Source organism: Ranitomeya imitator, chromosome 9 (genome assembly GCF_032444005.1).
Source record: "Ranitomeya imitator isolate aRanImi1 chromosome 9, aRanImi1.pri, whole genome shotgun sequence".
Taxonomy (NCBI): domain Eukaryota; kingdom Metazoa; phylum Chordata; class Amphibia; order Anura; family Dendrobatidae; genus Ranitomeya; species Ranitomeya imitator.
Genome location: NC_091290.1, coordinates 156,622,461 through 156,646,034, shown reverse-complemented (window position 1 = coordinate 156,646,034; position 23,574 = coordinate 156,622,461). Strand labels below are relative to the sequence as shown.

Sequence of the window (23,574 nt, the reverse complement as noted above, 5' to 3'; positions counted from 1 at the left end):
ATGATGTCATAAAGGACGTAGACATCTCACGTTTCTGATTCAGCGACGGGCACAGTATCGACGTAGATGTCATAATGGTTGCCATGGCGACAATGATGTCAAAGGTTGCCTCGACCAATCAGCGACGGGCACAGTGTGCCGCGAATTCTGGAATCATCATTGTCCATATACTACGGGGACATGCATATTCTAGAATACCCGATGCGTTAGAATCGGGCCACAATCTAGCCCGATATATTAATATTGGATTGAAGTTCATTCTCTGTCCTCCATAATACACGCCTGCGCAAAGCAATCTTGCCTTGTGCAGGCATGTACTACGGAGGACAGAGAATGAACTTCAATCCAATATTGCAGCCAGCGGGTAACAAAAGGGTGAATCAAACACCTGAAAACTCCGCCCATATGACCCAAAACCAGTCCCGCCAAATTCAGGTGACAGGTTCCCTTTAAACATGCCTCAATCACACCTATCCTCAAAAAGCCCTCTCTTGACCCATCCTCTGTATCTAGCTATCGCCCTATATCACTTCTCCCCTATGCCTCAAAACTACTGGAACAACACGTCCATCTTGAACTGTCCTCCCATCTATCTTCCTGCTCCCTCTTCGACCGCTTACAATCAGGCTTCCGGTCACACCACTCCACTGAAACTGCCCTAACTAAGGTCACCAATGACCTATTAACTGCCAAGAGCAAGCGACACTTCTCTGTCCTCCTCCTCCTCAACCTGTCCTCTGCCTTTGACACAGTGGACCATTCCCTATTATTACAGACCCTCTTATCTTTTGGCATCACAAACTTGGCCCTATCCTGGATCTCGTCATACCTAACAGACCGGACATTCAGCGTCTCCCACTCACACACCACCTCCTCACCTCGCCCCCTATCTGTCGGAGTCCCACAAGGTTCAGTTCTAGGGCCCCTGCTCTTCTCCATTTACACCTTTGGCCTGGGACAGCTCATAGAATCTCACGGCTTTCAGTCTCACCTCTATGCTGATGAGACACAGATCTACATCTCTGGACCAGATATCACCACCCTACTAACCAGAATCCCTCAATGTCTGTCCACTATTTCATCCTTCTTCTCCGCTAGATTTCTCAAACTTAACATGGACAAAACAGAATTCATCTTCTTTCCCCAATCTCACGCGACCCCCCCCCCCCCAACGAACCTATCCATTACAGTAAATGGCTGCCCACTCTCCACAGTCCCACAAGCTCGCTGCCTCGGGGTAATCCTTGACACTGATCTCTCCTTCAAACCACATATCCAAGCCCTTTCCACTTCAACTCAAAAATATTTCACGAATCCCTTCATTCCTCAACCAAGAATCTGCAAAAACCCAAGTCCATGCTCTCATCATCTCTCGCCTTGACTACTGCAACCTCCTGCTCTGTGACCTCCCCTCTAACACTCTCGCACCCCTCTAATTTATTCTAAACTCTGCTGCCCGACTAATCCACCTGTCCCCCCGCTATTCCCCAGCCTCTCCCCTCTATCAATCCCTGCACTGGCTCCCCATCACCCAGAGACTCCAGTACAAAGCCCTAACCATGACATACAAAGCCATCCACAACCTGTCTCCTCCATACATCTGCGACCTCGTCTCCCGGTACTTACCTACACGCATCCTCCGATCCTCACAAGATCTCCTTCTCTACTCCCCTATTATCTCCTCTTCCCACAATCGTATACAAGATTTCTCTCGTGCATCCCCCTACTCTGGAAGTCTCTACCACAACATATCAGACTCTCGCCTACCATCAAAACCTTCAAAAAGAACCTGAAGACCCACCTCTTCCGACAAGCCTACAACCTGCAGTAACCACCGATCGACCAAACCGCTGCATGACCAGCTCTACCCTCTCCTACTGTATCCTCACCCATCCCTTGTAGATTGTGAGCCCTCGCGGGCAGGGTCCTCTCTCCTCCTGTATCCTCACCCATCCCTTGTAGATTGTGAGCCCTCGCAGGCAGGGTCCTCTCTCCTCCTGTATTCTCAGCCATCCCTTGTAGATTGTGAGCCCTCGCGGGCAGGGTCCTCTCTCCTACTGTATCGTCACCCATCCCTTGTAGATTGTGAGCCCTCGCGGGCAGGGTCCTCTCTCCTCTTGTACCAGTTATGACTTGTATTGTTTAAGATTACTGTACTTGTTTTTATTATGTATACCCCTCCTAACATGTAAAGCGCCATGGAATAAATGGCGCTATAACAATAAATAATAATAATAATAATGTGTGTGTACATCGATAACATGGAAAGATATATATATGTGTGTACATAGATAACATGGAGATATATATATATATGTGTACATAGATAACATGGAGCTATATGTGTCCTCTTGCAGGTGGCCCTGGCACAGTGTCTCCTCTGTAGCTCCAGTCTTTGCCTCGTGGAGCCTATGACGGGGAGGATGGTGTTGGATACCGCTCACCAAGCCTATAACACAATGTCTTCTACCTCCCTTGAGAAGAGCTCGGTTCGTTCCAAGAAGTCCTCATTGGTGAATGGCTATCTTGTGCTATCGCCAGGCTCTTCTCAGTCCAGTTCTAGCAGGAGCCTGTCGTCCGCTCCATTGACCCAGCGGACGCTCTCGGGATGTGCTGGGTATATGCGTCCATGTGGTTGGCTGCGTCGTAGTGAAAGCTCCTGTACATTGAGCAGCAGGAGCTCCTCTCGGGGCAGAATGCGCCCGGCAGGATCTTTACCATCTATCTGTAAGTCTGCGGCTGACAAGACTGTGAAGAGGTCCTCTTGCCTTCTTGTCGCCCTGCGACCAACCAACGTGGATCAGGAACGTGATAGATTCTTCCTCTCCAACTACAGCTACAACCCACAGTTCCAGTATGAGGAGCCCATGTCTCTCAGTGTGTTGGAGAAATACAGCTTGGCGTCCAACCAGTTTGTCGAGCAGGTAGTTAAAGGAGACAGCTTCTACCCGACATTTAAAGGGACTCTGTCAGCACATAATGTCTGTTTACCTATAGGCTCTCGATGCACCCCGTTGTGGCCAAAGAGTTAGTGTTTCGTGCCCATTACACCAACTTGTTGTCCTTCTAGCTCTAGCCTTCTATGGCTTTAAAGCCAGAGTTGACAAATAGAGGGGCAGGGATGAAGGGAAAACCAGCAGGGACAAAGATGCACTGAACTCTTTGCCACGCCAAGGTGCACTGATCGCCTGTACCAAGTGGTTTCAACAGTCATTCTGTGCTTATACACACCCTTTAACGATCAGCGCCGTGCATGTATGGCATGTGTCAGCTGAAGATGAATGGAGAGGGCTTGGGAGCTGAGCCCATTCCATTCCCGGTAGATGATGGCTGTGTCATTCAGCCATCATTTCTCTCTAACATCCGCGAGTGGAGCACGACCTGTAGCTGTTCACCTGTTAAATGACGCTGTCATTATCTGACAGTGGCATTTACAGGTCACCGGCACAGAACACTCAGTTCTAACCGCTCATCAGTGCCCCCTATGACACGATGAGGAAGGCGCTGATGAGTTGCCATAAAGACTAGGTGTAGAGACCAAGGGGGTCAGTGGGTTCTCTTGTCTGCTGGCCCAAGACTGCATGGACCGGGCCCACCCCACTGAATGCCCACTATCCTTTCCTGTGGACATACTACTACTCAGACAACACAGGGTGAGGATAAACATGAGGATAGAACAGTGTGGCAATACTTTATTGAACCTCAAAACAGGCAGATAACACATTACAGTCCCAGCAAAATGCCCCAAGATAAAGCACATTACAGAGTCTCACCCTTCCACTGACTTGCCGGGATTAGAAGAGCTGTGACTTCGGGGCTTACAGGCCTAGTGGCAAGCTTACTAGTGGCAAGCTTACTAGTGGCTTTTGGCGGGCCCCCACAAGCAGAAGGTAACGACAAGCTTAGGAAGCTGACAGTCCTTTGCGACAGGTCAGGTGACCGGAGGGTCACAACCTGACTTCTCAGAACGTCTCTACGGAGCCAGGTGACCAGTGGGTCAGTGGAGCAGATCTCTATTCTTTCAGTCAGGGCTGTGGTTCCCTAAGCTGACATCCTGTAAAATGTCAAATCTGTTTCTCTTGATGGAGCCAAGTTGTCCTAGTAGTGTGCTTCTTTATGGAGTAAGTCTGTTGTTCGGTCAAGTCACTTAATTCCCCTTTTTATACCCACATCTGTGGCTCAGGTCATCATCCACAGGCTGGGGGTGAGGTGGGATGAGTTTAATGCTCATTGAGTATTTAATCAATCTGCTTTGTTCGTCCTCTGTTTTGCAGGTCAACGAACTATTTCATCTGGTTCAATGTGTAATCAATATATTAACAAACATCTATTGTTCAATTACCCTGCATCCCTGTCATCCAAGATAACAGACAATAAGGTACCACAAACTCAAAAGTCAACGTTAAACGCTCATACGAACAATAGTCTCTTTCTTGACTAACCAAAGAAAAATTCATAAACTCAAAGGTTAGCATAAAGATAATAGTGTATGCCTCATGGCTTACTGAAAATAGACGTCTGGATAATTAAGATTAAATGTTATGTCCTCACACTGGGGGTTTGTTGAAGATACCCATACCTGTCTTAACAGTACTCCTGTACTGGCGTTTGTATTACACAGTGATTTGTGCTAAACACAGCAGCACTGTGGTATATACTGCGGAATTGCTGAAGAAGAAATACAGTGAAAAGAAATTAAAAAATAAATAATTTGAGTTTTACAAAAAAAAACTATTGGCCAATCATCCTTGCTGCATTTGGTGGATTTGAGCAGAAAGTCTCGCCCTGTACACTGTTATGATCCGGTGACTTTGGAGCTGCATGAGAACTTTCACTGGAGATGGTGGCCACTGTACTGACCGCAATCCTGAACTTAACACCGCAACTAGAAGTAGCCTTGGAGTGTACCTAACACACCTAGACACCTCGTCACAGCCGAAGAACTAAATACCCCTAAGATGGAAATAGGAATACTATCTTGCCTCAGAGAAAATCCCCAAAGGATAGACAGCCCCCCACAAATATTGGCGGTGAGTCGGAGAGGAAAAAACACACACAGGCAGAAAACAGAATTTAGCACAGGAGGCCACTCTAGCTAAATAGGATAGAATAGGACAGAGTTCTGTGCGGTCAGTAAAAAACCCTTCAAAAACATCCACTGCAGAAATAACAAAAATTACCTACATCTAACTAATAGATGTAAGAGCGTAAATCTGCAACTCCAGTGAATCCTACAATCAGAGCAGGAATAAAACTGAAACCAGCACACAGCAGTGTGCCACAGATACAAAGAACCAAACGCTTATCTTTGCTGAATTTGGCAGCAGGCAGGAGAAGCCAGAAAGTGATCCAACACTTCACAAGGAACATTGACAACTGGCAAGGGCTAATGAATCCTGCACACTTAAATATCCCAGTCTGAACAGCAATTAGCAGATACACCTGTCCAGGACTGTGACTCAGAGACAACTGCATTCCCACCTACAACCACTGGAGGGAACCCAAGAGCAGAATTCACAACAGTACACACAGGATTCATTCGGCCGCTTCTGTCCTCAGTCACATCACCAATAACCACTAGTGACCCGGTGCCATTGGCCACCATGCATGCTCGTGCCATCCCACCGCCTCCACCATGTGTTACGCAGGATGTGCCACGCATATGGTGCCGCTCCAACCCTTCTGCAGACGGTCTTCTTCCCATCATTCTGGTACGGGTTGATCTTAGTTTTGCTTTTCCAAACCTGGATGGCTTCTTTAGATGTTTTTTGGTAATGTCTAATCTGACCTTTTTATTTTACGGGTAATGATTTGCACATTGCGGTGACCCTTCAGTATTTGCTCTCATGACGTCTTCTCTTTATTGTGGACTTAGATACTGAGACACTGACTTCATGGAGAGTGGTCTTCACTTGAATGGGAGCTGTTGCGAAGGGTTTTTTCTTCACCATGGAAAAGATTTGATCATCCACAACTGTTGTCTTATGTGGATGTCCTGACCTTATGGAATTCCCGACTTCACCAGGGTGCTCTGTTCTTTTGCAGAAAACTTGGATTTCACCACCCCTAACATTTCTGCGATCTCTCTGATACAGTTCTTTTCTTTTCAGCCTGATGATGGTGTGTTTTCACTTTCAACTGCAAATTCACACCTGGAATCAGCTCCAGACCAGTTACCTGCTTAATTGATGATGGATTAATATAAATCTGAAATTTTTCAGGTGCATTTGTATTAAGCCGCGTGCAGTCTTTTACTCCTAAATAAAATCCTGAGTGATCAATCACTTCCAGAAGTCACATAGTTAGTACATTGCGTCCATTTGGGTGTAATTTCTTCTCAATATAACTACAGCTGTTCTGCGTGAGAACATTAGGGATCACACAGCATCATAAAAACAAAGGAACCCACCAGACAGGTCAGGAATAAAGCTGTGAAAAAAACAAAAATTGAGGAGAGTTAGGTTATTTATATTATAACCTAATCTCTGAACATCTCACTGAGCACGGTTTAATCCATCATCCAAAAACGGAAGTAGTATGGCACAACTGCAAACCTACCAAGCCATGGCCGTCCACCCAACCTGACATCCCAAGCAAGGAGAGCACTAATTAGAGAAGCAGCCGAGAGGCCTATGGTCACTGGAGGAGCCTCAGTCATCCACCGCTCAAATGTACCCCACCAATTTTCAGATTTATATTTTTTCAAAAATTTGAAAACCTTCCTTTACACATCACAAATACTTGGTACTGTAACAATATATAGGTACTAAGGAATCTGATAGCGTGGGATAAAACCAGTCTGAGAGCAAAGCTGCAGTAAAAGATGTATTTAACCAAAACAGAAATGCTAACAGAACTAACACAGATATTATTGGAATTTTAACGAGGTGCTCAGCACAATATGGTAATCACAGCACAGTGAATAGCGGGATGCGACCACTAATACCAGTCCAGCAAGGATATGACGAGGGGGCAAACAAGACACTTGACAAGGAAGTCCAGTAGGTTATTAGTGAAAATGCACACAGTACTTAAACTTGGGAATCCAGCAGAAGTGAAGTAGAAATGCACACAGTACTTAACGAGGAAGTCCAGCAAAACTTGATCCCACGTGCGCACATCACTTGTTTGTGGAAGTTCAATAATAAGCAGGTGGTGCATTGAGCATGAAGTCCTGAGAAAGGACGAAGGGAAAAAGAGGGAGAACGCTATCTAAGCGTAGTAGATGAGTAAAACTCTCTTGGTGAGAAAAGCAACACTAAAATCTTGCTGATCCGGTGTGGTTGTGCAAAGAGGCACAACACTGGGAAAAGCTTAGCAAACAAGGGAAATCCTTCCACTGGTGTGCTGCCCGTCACAGCAGTTCCGGAGGTGAGAGTCAGCTGAAAGGGGCGAGGCAGACCACCGAGTAGTGAGCAGCTGAAGCAGGGAGTTCACCAGAACACAGGCATAAGCTCAGGAGCGAGCAGCACAAAATACTCAGGCACAGAACACCACATGACTCGGACTTAAATAATCAGGACAGACAGGAAGTTCCATGACAGGGTGAGATCCACCCCTTACCTTACTCCCTCCTCAGAAACGGCCTCCGGACGATCCAGGACCAGGCTTGTCAGGATATTTCTGATGGAACAGAGCAATTTTTTGGGGAGCACAGATATTGCCCACTGGCTCCCAAGAGTTCTCCAACACAGGATGTACCTTCAAGGTCCTTGACAACTTCAGACGACAGGCGACGGAGCTTATGATCCCAGAGATCTTGAAAGGACCGATGAATTTTTGTCCCAGCTTCTGTGAAGGCACATTCAATTTTAAATTCTTAGTGGATAACCACACAGGGTCTCCTACCTTAAACATAGGTGCAGGTGATTGGCAGATTTCTTGTATCTTTCCTGTGCGGTAGATAGTGATTCTTTCAGAGTTTCCAGATCTTGTCTCATCCTTACCAACCTCTCATCTACTGCGGGCACTGCAGCCTCAACCGGGGATCTGGGGAGAATACTAGGATGAAATCCCAGATTGGCAAAGAAGGGTGTTTCCTTAGTGGATGCATTCTGCGAGTTATTATAAGAGAATTCTGCTAGAGGAAGCAACTCCAGCCAGTCATCCTGCGAGTGGTTTATATAACACCGAAGATACTGCTCCAGCGTCTGATTAGTCCGCTCCGTTTGCCCATTGGTCTGAGGATGATATGCTGAGGACAGACAGACATTGATACCAAGTGCAGAACAAAATCCCTTCCAGAATCTGGAGGTAAACTGCACTCCCCGATCAGAAATAATCTCATCCGGAACTCCATGCAGACGAAAAACATTCTGAATGACCAGCTCAATCGTCTCCTTAGCCGAGGGAAGACCAGTGCAAGGGATGAAGTGAGCAGCTTTAGTAAGACGATCCACCACCACTAGAATGGTGTTCTTTCCACCAGAGGTGGGTAATTCCATTATAAAATTAATCGAAATAGACCCCCAAGGGCGAGAGGGGACTGGTAGTGGTTGCAGCAAACCCGTAGGTGTTACACGAGGGGTCTTAAAACGTGCACATAACTCACAAGATAGCACATAGCTCTTCACGTCCTTCAGACAGGTAGGCCACCAGAAGAAACGACTTAGGAACTTGTGTCTTCTGTACCCCCCGATGACCAGCCAACTTAGAATCATGGACAAACTTGAGAACCTGCAGCCTTAATACCTCTGGAACATATAACGTTAATCTCGAACCCACATACTGTTCCTAAGAACTAGATTCACATCATCAAGTAGGGTTGGCAAGGAATGGATCAGCGTCATAGGCCTCCTTAATAGTCTTCCATAAAGTCCTTATTTTGGATGACACCGACAAAATTGGCATCAGACAAAATTGTCTTGGACGGGGTCCCAGGTACGGAATCTGTGGCATGGATTCGGGACAAAGCATCCGCTTTCCCATTACGTGAACCTGGGTGGTATAAAATGACAAAATTAAATTGGTTCAAAAACAAACTCCAATGAGCCTGACGAGGAGAAAGACATATAGCAGACCTCAAAAATTCTAGGTTACGATGATCCGTGAGCACAATAACTTGTGCTGCCCCCTGCAGATGGTGTCTCCATTCTTTAAATGCAGCAATGATGGCTAGGAGCTCCTTATCTCCCACATCATAGTTCTTCTCTGCAGCAGAATCTTTACGGGAGAAAAAGGCACATGGATGTAACAGACCTTTCTCCCCTGTCCTTTGCGAGAGTATGGCCCCAATGCACAATCCGAAGCGTCCACCTCCACTATGAAAGGATGTGCTGGGTTAGGATGAATCAACAGTGGTGCAGATGTAAAACGAGACTTAAGACAGTCAAAGGCCTCCTGAACCAGTGTAGACCACAAGAAAGTCTCTTTTTTCTTGGTTAGTTGTGTAATAGGTCGGGCAATCTCAGAGAAATTACGGATAAATCGTCTATAAAAATTAGCAAACCCGATAAGGCGTTGTACCTCCTTGACATTCTTAGGTGCAGGCCAATCAAGAATAGCCTGAATCTTACTTGCCTCCATGTTAAGCCCCTGTGGTGAGATGACATAGCCTAAAAATTTAATCTCAGTGTGGTGGAACTCACACTTCTCCGGCTTGATGTAGAGATGATTCTCTTTCAGGCGTCTTAAAACAGTATTAACATGTTCTTGATGCTCCTGCAAAGAATCGGAGAAAATCAAAATATCGTCCAGATAGATTACGACAAATTGATCTAGCAAATCTCTAAAGATGTCATTAGCCAAGTGTTGAAAGGTGGCCAGAGCGTTGCAGAGCCCAAAAGGCATCACAAGGTACTCAAAGTGCCCATAACGACATCTAAATGCGGTCTTCCATTTATCCCCAGAACGGATCCGAACTAAGTTATATGCTCCTCGGAGATCCAGCTTAGAAAAAATCTTGGCGTGTCGTACTCTTTCCAGCAACTCGGGAATTAATGGTAAAGGGTATCGGTTGCGAATGGTTACCTTGTTGAGCCCCTGATAATCAATGCACGGTCTCAGGGTTCCATCCTTTTTCTTTACGAAAAAGATGGGTGCTCCTGCCGGTGATGAAGAGGGGCGGATGAAACCCTTAGCCAGATTTTCATCAATGTATTCTTTCAAAGCCTACAGCTCCGGAGCTGCTAGTGGGTAAACATTTTTAAACGGAATAGCCGCCCCTGGAAGAAGCTCAATAGGACAGTCGTTGGAGCTATGAGGAGGAAGCTGATCTGCCAGCCTTTTATCACAGATATCAGAAAATTCATTGTAGACGGGTGGTAAAATAGGTACTCCAGTGATGCATTCTGCATCCAGAGAATTTACCTGACCTGTTACTGGTGTGTCCTTTGGTGGGAAGGTGATCTCCTTGGTTTCCCAGTTGATGATTGGGTTCTGTGCCTGAAGCCAGGGAATTCCTAAAATCAAAGGAAAATGTGGTGAAGAAATTAGCATAAACGAAAGCACCTCCCGATGATTAGGCTCTATGTAAATCTCCAGGGGTACCGTCTCCTGATCCACCGGTCCAGAGGCTAAGGGGGAACCATCTACTGTTTCCATGGTTACTGGAGTGGCTCGCTGTTGACACTGTATGCCATGCTCCTTGGCAAATGTGATGTCCATAAAGTTACCCCCTGCTCCAGAATCCACCATAGCTGCACATGAGATCCATTGGCCCGACAACAAGATCTTAATGGGAAGGGACCAATGTGTATCCTTATCCTTACGTGTCTTGGGAGCGGCAGTCATTGCTAGGGAAGAAAACACAGCATTCACAGAAAAGCTGGACTCAGAAGTGACAGATTCATCATCCCGATTCTCATGTTCCCCTACAGCAGCGAGTATCTTGCGAGGCCGCTTATGACAGTTTATAAGGAAATGGTCAGACTGACCACAATAAAAACAAACTCTCACGAATGCGATGCTCCCTGCGCTCGTTACTCTCACGGCGCTGTAAAGCATCCACTTGCATAGGGACTGGTTCTGCTTCCCAAGAGGCTTTGCCTGCAAGTTCTTTGGAGGGAAGGGGAGAGTTAGAGACACGGTTAAAGGCTGCAACTTTCTCCTGTCTACGTTCAGTGACACGTATGTCAATGCGCACACAATGTTGTATGAACGCCTCTAACTCTTGAGGAGAATCTGCATGGGCTAATTCGTCCTTAATCACACTAGAAAGCCCCTTCTTAAAAATAGGTAACTGAGCATAACAGTCCCAAACCGTATCCACTGCCAACCACCTAAATTCAGTGGCGTATTCTACAATGGAACGCTTACCCTGACAAAAAGACAACAATGCAGTTTCCGCTGTAGTGCGACGATTTGGATCATCAAACATCATAGACAATGCAGCAAGAAAATCGTCCAGATTATTTAAGCGAGGGTCACGAGTCTCAATTAGTGGATTCGCCCACCCGAGAGCTCGGGAAGTAAGTAACATAATTATACACAAAAAAAGTGGGCAGCATGTACATAAAAATACAAAATGCATTGATTTATAAACCCACGAAATTTGTAGCGTTCACCATTAAATCTAAACGGCAGTAACTTGGGAGGACTAGCTGGCAGTAACTGCCCCTGAGGTGGAGGCACCCGTGCTGTTACTTGATTACCCAAATCCTGTAGCGCCTGCCCGAAATGGGCCTCCCAGTTAGCCACCTTGTTTTGCAGAGTTTCTACGTCCCCTTGTAAGGAGTTGATCATAGAAAACAACTGATCCAACTTTGTCTCAGCCGACATTATCCCAGCAGATTCCTAAATAGCCTGAGTATCCTGTAACAATGTATAGGTACTAAGGAATCTGATAGCGTGGGATAAAACCAGTCTGAGAGCAAAGCTGCAGTAAAAGATGTATTTAACCAAAACAGAAATGCTAACAGAACTAACACAGATATTCCTGCAATTGTAACGAGGTGCTCAGCACAATATGGTAATCACAGCACAGTGAATAGCGGGACGCGACAACTAATACCAGTCCAGCAAGGATATGACGAGGGGGCAAACAAGGCACTTGGCAAGGAAGTCCAGTAGGTTATTAGTGAAAATGCACACAGTACTTAAACTTGGGAATCCAGCAGAAGTGAAGTAGTAACGCACACAGTACTTAACGAGGAAGTCCAGCAAAACTTGATCACACCTGCGCACAGCACTTATTTGTGGAAGTTCAATAATATGCAGGTGGTGCATTGAGCATGAAGTCCTGGTGTGGTTGTGCAAAGAGACACAACACTGGGAAAAGCTTAGCAAGCAAGGGAAATCCTTCCACAGGTGTGCTGCCCGTCACAGCAGTTCCAGAGGTGAGAGTCAGCTGAAAGGGGCGAGGCAGACCACCGAGTAGTGAGCAGCTGAAGCAGGGAGTTCCCCAGACCACAGGCAGAAGCTCAGGAGCGAGCAGCACAAAATACTCAGGCACAGAACACCACATGACTCGGACTTAAATAATTAGGACAGACAGGAAGTTCCATGACAGGGTGAGATCCAACACTCCATCTTGGATCAGGGCGAACAGGAACAAGGGAAGTCCGGAATCCTTACAGGTACTTTGTGTTGGTGTCACACTAAGTCCCAATAAAATACACTTTACAACACCTCCATAATGCTGCTGTAATCTTCTCTAGTTTTATTTACGGAACGATTTTTTGTGTATACTTAACTTGTCTGTGTGCGAGACTTGTCCAGACGACGGCTCTCCATCTTCACTGCAGGCGCTGAGAATTCTGAATGCAGTCCTGAGTAAATACGGAAGTTACGAAAGCTTTGAGTCTTTGACGGGAGGAAATCTGCTCAGCAAGTGTCAGATCTGGGCATGTTGTCGGCGGTACATGCAAAAAGAGAACTGCAGTGGTGAGGTGAGAGCATGAAGCAGAATGAGAAAATGTGGAGAGTTTAGGTGACAACAATGAGACACATGAAGGAGGAGAACTTCGTGGTGAAGGTGAGGTGACAACATGACACATGAGGGAAGAGAGCGGCAGGGTGAAGGTGACAACATGGAGACATATGAAGGAGGGCAGCGGGGTGAAGGTGAGGTGACAACGTGGAGACACATGAAAGGAGAGTGGCGGGGTGAAGGTGAGGTGACAACATGGAGACACATGAAAGGAGCTGTGGGGTGAAGGTGAGGTGACAACATGGAGACATGAAAGGAGAGTGGCGGGGTGAAGGTGAGGTGACAACATGGAGACACGTGAAGGAGAGTGGCGGGGTGGGGTGAAGGTGAGGTGACAACATGGAGACATGAAAGGAGAGCGGCGGGGTGAAGGTGAGGTGACAACATGAAAGGAGAGTGGCGGGGTGAAGGTGAGGTGACAACATGGAGACATGAAAGGAGAGTGGCGGGGTGAAGGTGAGGTGACAACATGGAGACATGAAAGGAGAGTGGCGGGGTGAAGGTGAGGTGACAACATGGAGACATGAAAGGAGAGTGGCGGGGTGAAGGTGAGGTGACAACATGGAGACACATGAAAGGAGCGGTGGGGTGAAGGTGAGGTGACAACATGGAGACATGAAAGGAGAGTGGCGGGGTGAAGGTGAGGTGACAACATGGAGACACGTGAAGGAGAGTGGCGGGGTGGGGTGAAGGTGAGGTGACAACATGGAGACATGAAAGTAGAGCGGCGGGGTGAAGGTGAGGTGACAACATGAAAGGAGAGTGGCGGGGTGAAGGTGAGGTGACAACATGGAGACATGAAAGGAGAGCGGCGGGGTGAAGGTGAGGTGACAACATGGAGACACATGAAGGAGGAGAGCAGGGGGGTGAAGGGGAGGTGACAACATGCAGACACAAAGGAGGAGAGTGCCAGAGTGAGGGTAACATGACAATATGGAGACACATCAAGGAGGAGAGCAGTAGAGTGAAGAGGTGGCAAAATGGAGGCACACAAAGTAGGAGAGCATTAGGGTGAAGGTGAGGTGACAACATGGAGACACATCAAGAAGAAAAGACCTTGGTGATGGTGAGGTGACAGTATGGAAACATGAAGGAGAGTGACAGGCTGAAGGTGAGGTGACAACATGGAGACACATGCAGGTGGAGTGATGCATGGGAGGAGAGGTAGGGAGGGTAAAGGTTCGTAAAGGGTTTGTGACTTGTAATTCCAGATTTAGAGTACATGTCAACCTAGAATCTTTGCTTTTCTGTGTCTCTATATTTGGGCTCCTCCTCATCTAATCTCTGTTTTGTCTTCCAGGCTCCTCTTTATTTATTGTCTGCTTGGTCGTTTGGACACTTCTATATCTTTCTTCCATGTTGCTTTCTCAGCTCTTCCTCTTTCCTTGGCGTTGTTGTCTCAGCTCCTTTTTGCTCAGCTCCGTCATCTCAGCTCCTTCTCTGCTCAGTGCCATCATCTGTGCTTTTCCTTTTTTTTCTTCCTTCCATGATGATGTCTCTGCTCTTTATCCTCTTTCTTCCACCTCAGCCTCTCGGATCCTTCTCCACTTTGCTTTGCGCCATCATCTCAGCTTTTCTTTAGTCTTTGCCGTGGTCTTGGCTTCCTGTTTCCTCTGTGGCATCTTCATGACTTGTTTGCTATCGCTGTTTGGGTTTCCATCTTTCTTCCTTTCTCTGGTGGTCTCTAGGTGGTGATCCAGCTGACAGAAGACTTACTGTCTCAAGCAGTCATGACAAACGAGAACAGCCGGCCGACACTAACTATCAATCTGCTTGGTGCAAGACAGCATTGGCTGGAGGGAATGCTCAGACATGAGATAGGTATCTGCAGGCTGGGTGAAATGGGACGGCTGTGCATGTGGGCAGAAGGGTCTGGATGTCACTCCAGCCTTGGCATTATCCCTGGGTGTCTGATACAAGCTGTGAAGGAGGCCCAGGTGCCATTCTGTCAAGCTGATGTCCATCTCTTTACCTTCATCAGGGGCTGTGGTTTGCTTTATTCTGAAGATGGCTGCATGGATGACAGAACGCCAAGTGCCACTTTTTCTGTATGTGAGAAGGCTTTGCAGCTGACATGTAGACAAGTTATAAAAGGGGCTATCCCACACGGCTAAGCTCCTGATGATGGTGTATTAACCCCTTTAATGATTCCTTCAATGCCCTTATACCATTCTGCACATCCTTACAGGTAGTAGGTTTTGGGCCTCTATGACACACACGTTCTTCGCGGAGGTTTTTTGTCTTTCGAGAAAAGCAGAGCAGCCTCAGAGGCGGTAACCAGCTGCTCTTTGTGTAGGTCTGCCCTGTCTGTGAGGCAGCCAGTGGGTGGTAGTGGGCTGCTCCTGTACTAGTGTCCTCCAGTGGAAAGCGTGGACCCCCTACCCATAACTTATCACCTAGGAATTGAAGGGGACTCTTATTCTGTCTCTACAGGGACCCATTACTTGCGAGGAGTGAATGATGCTCTGCAGTCTTGGCATGGTGCAGAAAGTCGCAAACAGTTTGGATTAAAACCTGCCAACCCCACAGAAGAAGGCCTGGCCAGCCTGCACAGTGTGCTTTACCGGAAGCACCCATACTTGTGGCGTGCTGCACTCCTCTACTACGCCACCAGTCGTGCTGCCACCTGCAGCTTTTCCGCATTGTTTAATGACCTGCAGCAGTTTGTAGAGGACCCCGCTGTGCGGTGGGAGTATTGTGTGCGGGTAAAGAGGGGCCAGAAGGACACGAGTCAACCAGGTGAGACCTCGGTAGGACGTGGTGGCCAGGCATTTAGCCAGCATGGATGTATGAATGGCGTTCAGCAGGGTCGGCAATGATCACCCACCTGGCCATAGAGTTGTGATGCAGTGGATGTTTCCGATTATCATGAGAATAGGCTGGTTTATAAATGAGTGGGACCGTCACAGACAGGTCCGCTGCCCGTGAATCCAGCCGCTGCATCCTCTATAGATGTTCCGTAGTATCGAAAACTGCGGCATTTCTGAGACTGCGGTCATAGGTACTGAGCCCTCCACAATAAGGGGTTATATGTGCGGAGATTGGACTGTAGGGCCTCCGGCCGCTTTGGTGCTTTTTTTTTTATCCATATCCTGTATCCAGTTGTTGAGGGGTTAGAACTGCTCTTTTCCCTTCCATATGGGCGATTAATGGGACCATTATGTCTGCAATACCTCCCGATTGTGTACGCATGTCTCTGTCCCGGCAAACCTCGATACACATGACGTCACTGGCTCCTCGCCTCAGTTTTAGTCTCTATACACATTACATCACTGGCTCCTCGCCTCAGCTTTAGCCTCCATATGCATGGCATCACTGGCTCCTCGCCTCAGCTTTAGCCTCCATATGCATGACGTCACTGGCTCCTCGCCTCAGCTTTAGCCTCCATATGCATGACGTCACTGGCTCCTCGCCTCAGTTTTAGACTCGATACGCATAACGTCACTGGCTCCTCACCTCATTTTAGCCTTGATACACATGATGGCACTGGCTCCTCACCTTTTTTAGCCTCGATACTCATGGCGTCACTGGCTCCTCGCCTCTTTTTTAGCCTCTATACACATTACATCACTGGCTCCTCGCCTCAGTTTTAGCCTCCATATGCATGACGTCACTGGCTCCTCGCCTCAGCTTTAGCCTCCATATGCATGACGTCACTGGCTCCTCGCCTCAGCTTTAGCCTCCATATGCATGACATCACTGGCTCCTCGCCTCAGCTTTAGCCTCCATATGCATGACGTCACTGGCTCCTCGCCTCAGTTTTAGCCTCTATACACATTACATCACTGGCTCCTCGCCTCATTTTTAGTCTCTATACGCATTACGTCACTGGCTCCTCGCCTCAGCTTTAGCCTCTATACACATTACATCACTGGCTCCTCGCCTCAGCTTTAGCCTCCATATGCATGACATCACTGGCTCCTCGCCTCAGCTTTAGCCTCCATATGCATGACGTCACTGGCTCCTCGCCTCAGTTTTAGCCTCTATACGCATTACGTCACTGGCTCCTCGCCTCAGCTTTAGTCTCTATACACATGACGTCACTGGCTCCTCGCCTCAGCTTTAGCCTCCATATGCATGACGTCACTGGCTCCTCGCCTCAGCTTTAGTCTCTATACACATGACGTCACTGGCTCCTCGCCTCAGCTTTAGCCTCCATATGCATGACGTCACTGGCTCCTCGCCTCAGTTTTAGTCTCTATACACATTACATCACTGACTCCTCGCCTCAGCTTTAGCCTCGATACACATGACGGCACTGGCTCCTCGCCTCAGTTTTAGCCTCTATACACATTACATCACTGGCTCCTCGCCTCAGTTTTAGTCTCTATACACATTACATCACTGGCTCCTCGCCTCAGCTTTAGCCTCCATATGCATGACGTCACTGGCTCCTCGCCTCAGCTTTAGCCTCCATATGCATGACGTCACTGGCTCCTCGCCTCAGCTTTAGCCTCCATATGCATGACGTCACTGGCTCCTCGCCTCAGCTTTAGCCTCCATATGCATGACATCACTGGCTCCTCGCCTCAGCTTTAGCCTCCATATGCATGACATCACTGGCTCCTCGCCTCAGCTTTAGCCTCTATACACATTACATCACTGGCTCCTCGCCTCAGCTTTAGCCTCCATATGCATGACATCACTGGCTCCTCGCCTCAGCTTTAGCCTCCATATGCATGACGTCACTGGCTCCTCGCCTCAGTTTTAGCCTCTATACACATTACATCACTGGCTCCTCGCCTCATTTTTAGTCTCTATACGCATTACGTCACTGGCTCCTCGCCTCAGCTTTAGCCTCTATACGCATTACATCACTGGCTCCTCGCCTCAGCTTTAGCCTCCATATGCATGACGTCACTGGCTCCTCGCCTCAGTTTTAGCCTCCATATGCATGACGTCACTGGCTCCTCGCCTCAGTTTTAGCCTCTATACACATGACGTCACTGGCTCCTCGCCTCAGCTTTAGCCTCCATATGCATGACGTCACTGGCTCCTCGCCTCAGTTTTAGCCTCCATATGCATTACGTCACTGGCTCCTCGCCTCAGCTTTAGTCTCTATACACATGACGTCACTGGCTCCTCGCCTCAGCTTTAGTCTCTATACACATGACGTCACTGGCTCCTCGCCTCAGCTTTAGTCTCTATACACATTACGTCACTGGCTCCTCGCCTCAGCTTTAGTCTCTATACACATGACGTCACTGGCTCCTCGCCTCAGCTTTAGCCTCCATATGCATGACGTCACTGGCTCCTCGCCTCAGTTTTAGTCTCTATACACATTACATCACTGGCTCCTCGCCTCAGCTTTAGCCTCGATACACATGACGGCACTGGCTCCTCGCCTCAGTTTTAGCCTCCATATGCATGGTGTCACTGGCTCCTCGCCTCAGCTTTAGTCTCTATACACATGACGTCACTGGCTCCTCGCCTCAGCTTTAGTCTCTATACACATGACGTCACTGGCTCCTCGCCTCAGCTTTAGCCTCCATATGCATGACGTCACTGGCTCCTCGCCTCAGTTTTAGTCTCTATACACATTACATCACTGGCTCCTCGCCTCAGCTTTAGCCTCGATACACATGACGGCACTGGCTCCTCGCCTCAGTTTTAGCCTCTATACACATTACATCACTGGCTCCTCGCCTCAGTTTTAGTCTCTATACACATTACATCACTGGCTCCTCGCCTCAGCTTTAGCCTCCATATGCATGACGTCACTGGCTCCTCGCCTCAGCTTTAGCCTCCATATGCATGACGTCACTGGCTCCTCGCCTCAGCTTTAGCCTCCATATGCATGACGTCACTGGCTCCTCGCCTCAGTTTTAGCCTCAATACACATTACATCACTGGCTCCTCGCCTCATTTTTAGTCTCTATACGCATTACGTCACTGGCTCCTCGCCTCAGCTTTAGCCTCTATACACATTACATCACTGGCTCCTCGCCTCAGCTTTAGCCTCCATATGCATGACGTCACTGGCTCCTCGCCTCAGTTTTAGCCTCCATATGCATGGCGTCACTGGCTCCTCGCCTCAGTTTTAGCCTCAATACACATTACGTCACTGGCTCCTCGCCTCTTTTTTAGCCTCTATACACATTACATCACAGGCTCCTCGCCTCAGTTTTAGCCTCCATATGCATGACGTCACTGGCTCCTCGCCTCTTTTTTAGCCTCTATACACATTACATCACTGGCTCCTCGCCTCAGCTTTAGCCTCCATATGCATGACGTCACTGGCTCCTCGCCTCTTTTTTAGCCTCCATATGCATGACGTCACTGGCTCCTCGCCTCATTTTTAGTCTCAATACACATTACGTCACTGGCTCCTCGCCTCTTTTTTAGCCTCTATACACATTACATCACAGGCTCCTCGCCTCAGTTTTAGCCTCCATATGCATGACGTCACTGGCTCCTCGCCTCAGTTTTAGCCTCAATACACATTACGTCACTGGCTCCTCGCCTCTTTTTTAGCCTCTATACACATTACATCACAGGCTCCTCGCCTCAGTTTTAGCCTCCATATGCATGACGTCACTGGCTCCTCGCCTCTTTTTTAGCCTCTATACACATTACATCACTGGCTCCTCGCCTCAGCTTTAGCCTCCATATGCATGACGTCACTGGCTCCTCGCCTCTTTTTTAGCCTCCATATGCATGACGTCACTGGCTCCTCGCCTCATTTTTAGTCTCAATACACATTACGTCACTGGCTCCTCGCCTCTTTTTTAGCCTCTATACACATTACATCACAGGCTCCTCGCCTCAGTTTTAGCCTCCATATGCATGACGTCACTGGCTCCTCGCCTCTTTTTTAGCCTCTATACACATTACATCACTGGCTCCTCGCCTCAGCTTTAGCCTCCATATGCATGACGTCACTGGCTCCTCGCCTCTTTTTTAGCCTCAATACACATTACGTCACTGGCTCCTCGCCTCTTTTTTAGCCTCTATACACATTACGTCACTGGCTCCTCGCCTCAGTTTTAGCCTCCATATGCATGACGTCACTGGCTCCTCGCCTCTTTTTTAGCCTCAATACATATTACGTCACTGGCTCCTCGCCTCAGTTTTAGCCTCAATACACATTACGTCACTGGCTCCTCGCCTCAGTTTTAGCCTCAATACACATTACGTCACTGGCTCCTCGCCTCTTTTTTAGCCTCTATACACATTACATCACAGGCTCCTCGCCTCAGTTTTAGCCTCCATATGCATGACGTCACTGGCTCCTCGCCTCTTTTTTAGCCTCTATACACATTACATCACTGGCTCCTCGCCTCAGCTTTAGCCTCCATATGCATGACGTCACTGGCTCCTCGCCTCTTTTTTAGCCTCAATACACATTACGTCACTGGCTCCTCGCCTCTTTTTTAGCCTCTATACACATTACATCACAGGCTCCTCGCCTCAGTTTTAGCCTCCATATGCATGACGTCACTGGCTCCTCGCCTCTTTTTTAGCCTCAATACATATTACGTCACTGGCTCCTCGCCTCAGTTTTAGCCTCAATACACATTACGTCACTGGCTCCTCGCCTCAGTTTTAGCCTCAATACACATTACGTCACTGGCTCCTCGCCTCTTTTTTAGCCTCTATACACATTACATCACAGGCTCCTCGCCTCAGTTTTAGCCTCCATATGCATGACGTCACTGGCTCCTCGCCTCTTTTTTAGCCTCTATACACATTACATCACTGGCTCCTCGCCTCAGCTTTAGCCTCCATATGCATGACGTCACTGGCTCCTCGCCTCTTTTTTAGCCTCCATATGCATGACGTCACTGGCTCCTCGCCTCATTTTTAGTCTCAATACACATTACGTCACTGGCTCCTCGCCTCTTTTTTAGCCTCTATACACATTACATCACAGGCTCCTCGCCTCAGTTTTAGCCTCCATATGCATGACGTCACTGGCTCCTCGCCTCTTTTTTAGCCTCTATACACATTACATCACTGGCTCCTCGCCTCAGCTTTAGCCTCCATATGCATGACGTCACTGGCTCCTCGCCTCTTTTTTAGCCTCAATACACATTACGTCACTGGCTCCTCGCCTCTTTTTTAGCCTCTATACACATTACGTCACTGGCTCCTCGCCTCAGTTTTAGCCTCCATATGCATGACGTCACTGGCTCCTCGCCTCTTTTTTAGCCTCAATACATATTACGTCACTGGCTCCTCGCCTCTTTTTTAGCCTCTATACACATTACGTCACTGGCTCCTCGCCTCTTTTTTAGCCTCTATACACATTACGTCACTGGCTCCTCGCCTCAGTTTTAGCCTCCATATGCATGACGTCACTGGCTCCTCGCCTCTTTTTTAGCCTCAATACATATTACGTCACTGGCTCCTCGCCTCAGTTTTAGCCTCCATATGCATGACGTCACTGGCTCCTCGCCTCAGTTTTAGCCTCAATACACATGACGTCACTGGCTCCTCGCCTCAGTTTTAGCCTTAATACACATTACGTGACTGGCTCCTCGCCTCAGTTTTAGCCTCCATATGCATGACGTCACTGGCTCCTCGCCTCTTTTTTAGCCTCAATACACATTACGTCACTGGCTCCTCGCCTCTTTTTTAGCCTCTATACACATTACATCACTGGCTCCTCGCCTCAGTTTTAGCCTTCATATGCATGGCGTCACTGGCTCCTCGCCTCTTTTTTAGCCTCAATACACATTACGTCACTGGCTCCTCGCCTCAGCTTTAGCCTCCATATGCATGGTGTCACTGGCTCCTCGCCTCTTTTTTAGCCTCCATATGCATGGTGTCACTGGCTCCTCGCCTCAGCTTTAGCCTCCATATGCATGGCGTCACTGGCTCCTCGCCTCTTTTTTAGCCTCCATATGCATGGTGTCACTGGCTCCTCGCCTCAGTTTTAGCCTCCATATGCATGGCGTCACTGGCTCCTCGCCTCTTTTAGCCTCTATACACATTACGTCACTGGCTCCTCAGAACTAATCCTAGAAAATTTGCCAAAATGGGGATGAAAACCGTAATTACACAAGAATGGTGAGGTTCCGGTGGATTGATTTACTCGACTGTTGAAAACAAACTCAGCGAGAGGTAAAAATGAAGACAAGTCCTCCTGTTGTGCTGCCACAAAGCACCTTAAAATTTGTTGCAACTATTGATTTGTCATCTCAGTCTGACCATTGGTTTCAGGGTGATGAGCAGATGAAAATGACAAGTAAATCCCTAGCTTATTGCAAAAAGCTCTCAAACATTTAGAGACAAATTGTACTCCCCTATCAGACACAAGGTTCAGAGGGATCCCATGTAACCTTACAATATGAGAAATAACCTGGAGAGCGTCTCTTCATTAGGTAATCCTGACAAAGGAACAAAATGAGCTTGTTTGCTGAATCGATCAACTACCACCCAAATAATAGTCTTCCCATCAGAGGCAAATCTGTTCTGAAATCCATGGTCTTTCAAGAATAGGCAATGGAGCCAATTCCCCAGTCAGCCAGCAATGACTGTCTTTGGCGCGTGTGCAGACTTCACAAGCAGATACAAAATCTTTAATATCCTTATGCATGGATGGCCACCCCTTATCCTTATGCAGTAACCCTAGGATGGCCACTTGAAATGGAATCATGAAATTCCTGTACCACCCGCAACATTAGGCAAACAGGCCCAAATTGGACCCTGGGGAAGTAGAAGGAGCCAACGACTGGGCTTTACGAATCTCCTCTTCTAGCTCTGAGGTTACCATAGACACCACAATACCCTGAGGAATATATATATTTAAACAAGTCCTGCATGAGTTCAGACAGGTCTGTCCTCTCATCATGACACCTCATATCCACCGATTAGCGGGTTCTGCCTTATGTGCCTCCTGATGAACCGTATGGACGGGGAAACGCGTCGAGGCTTCAAGCTAAGTTTGGGCTAAAACCCAACTATGTTCATTTTATTCATCGGTTTCATTTAATTGCCACGAACTGTATACTTGTGTATCTTTTTGTGCATTTAAAATGTTGAAAAGCTAGTCTGATGGCCCCTTGGTCTTGGCGTGCAGATCTCAATCAGCTGTAGAGGGTCCATGACATATACTGATTGTATATAGGTCCCATGGGAGCTGGATGAGATCTTTTTTTATAGACTAATACAGGCTATTGGTATATTAGGGTGCCAATTGGTACAATAACCTACTATCCCTTCATCTCTTTTATTGGCTTATTGTTTTCCCACCTATAGCATACTAGGGCATTATCAGGGCTATAGTTTGGATAGCCGTCGTGGAGTGGGGTGCCAACCTCCACGGTTAGGAAGGGACAGCAGGCAAGACTAGGGTTCTTGTATGTTATTGATTGACCATTTATTCTATTGTGGTTTAGTTTTGCACTGGGAGGGTATTTTTTATACTTTTTTTTTTATTAAAGCCAAAATGTGTATCCCCCCGGAGACCTCCCAACCCCTCTGTGCAGTTGTACTTGCATAGGCGACTGGTCAGGTGCTCCTTGGCAGATACCTCACCCATTTAACATAGGATAGGATTAATCCAGAGCCAATAGCTAGGTCTATTCCTGACGGAGAGGGATGAAGGCGGAAAAACAGGAATGTTGTCCAACATCAGGGGGCCGAATCCTCCATAGGCCCAGCCCACCATGCCAACCTCCTCCACCAGATAATGGAGACCTGTATTTTCCACATTCTGAGAAATATTTCCCATATGAAATTTATCCCAGATAGGGTGGAGG

General features: G+C 47.7%; 1 protein-coding gene across 3 annotated transcripts in view; it reads left to right on the top strand.

The window, feature by feature from the left end:
- Positions 1–23,574, top strand: part of MATCAP1 (microtubule associated tyrosine carboxypeptidase 1) — a 50,158-nt gene that overhangs the window by 19,628 nt on the left and 6,956 nt on the right. The window contains exons 2-5 of one of the 3 annotated variants that reach the window (XM_069739636.1): positions 2,358–2,489; positions 12,684–12,827; positions 14,557–14,689; positions 15,302–15,607. In XM_069739636.1, the coding sequence (XP_069595737.1) occupies positions 2,412–2,489; positions 12,684–12,827; positions 14,557–14,689; positions 15,302–15,607 (661 nt within the window). In that variant the 5' untranslated portion in view covers positions 2,358–2,411. Of the gene's footprint in view, positions 1–2,357; positions 2,925–12,683; positions 12,828–14,556; positions 14,690–15,301; positions 15,608–23,574 lie in introns of all 3 variants that reach the window. The other 2 variants (XM_069739634.1, XM_069739635.1) reach the window with 2 other exon arrangements.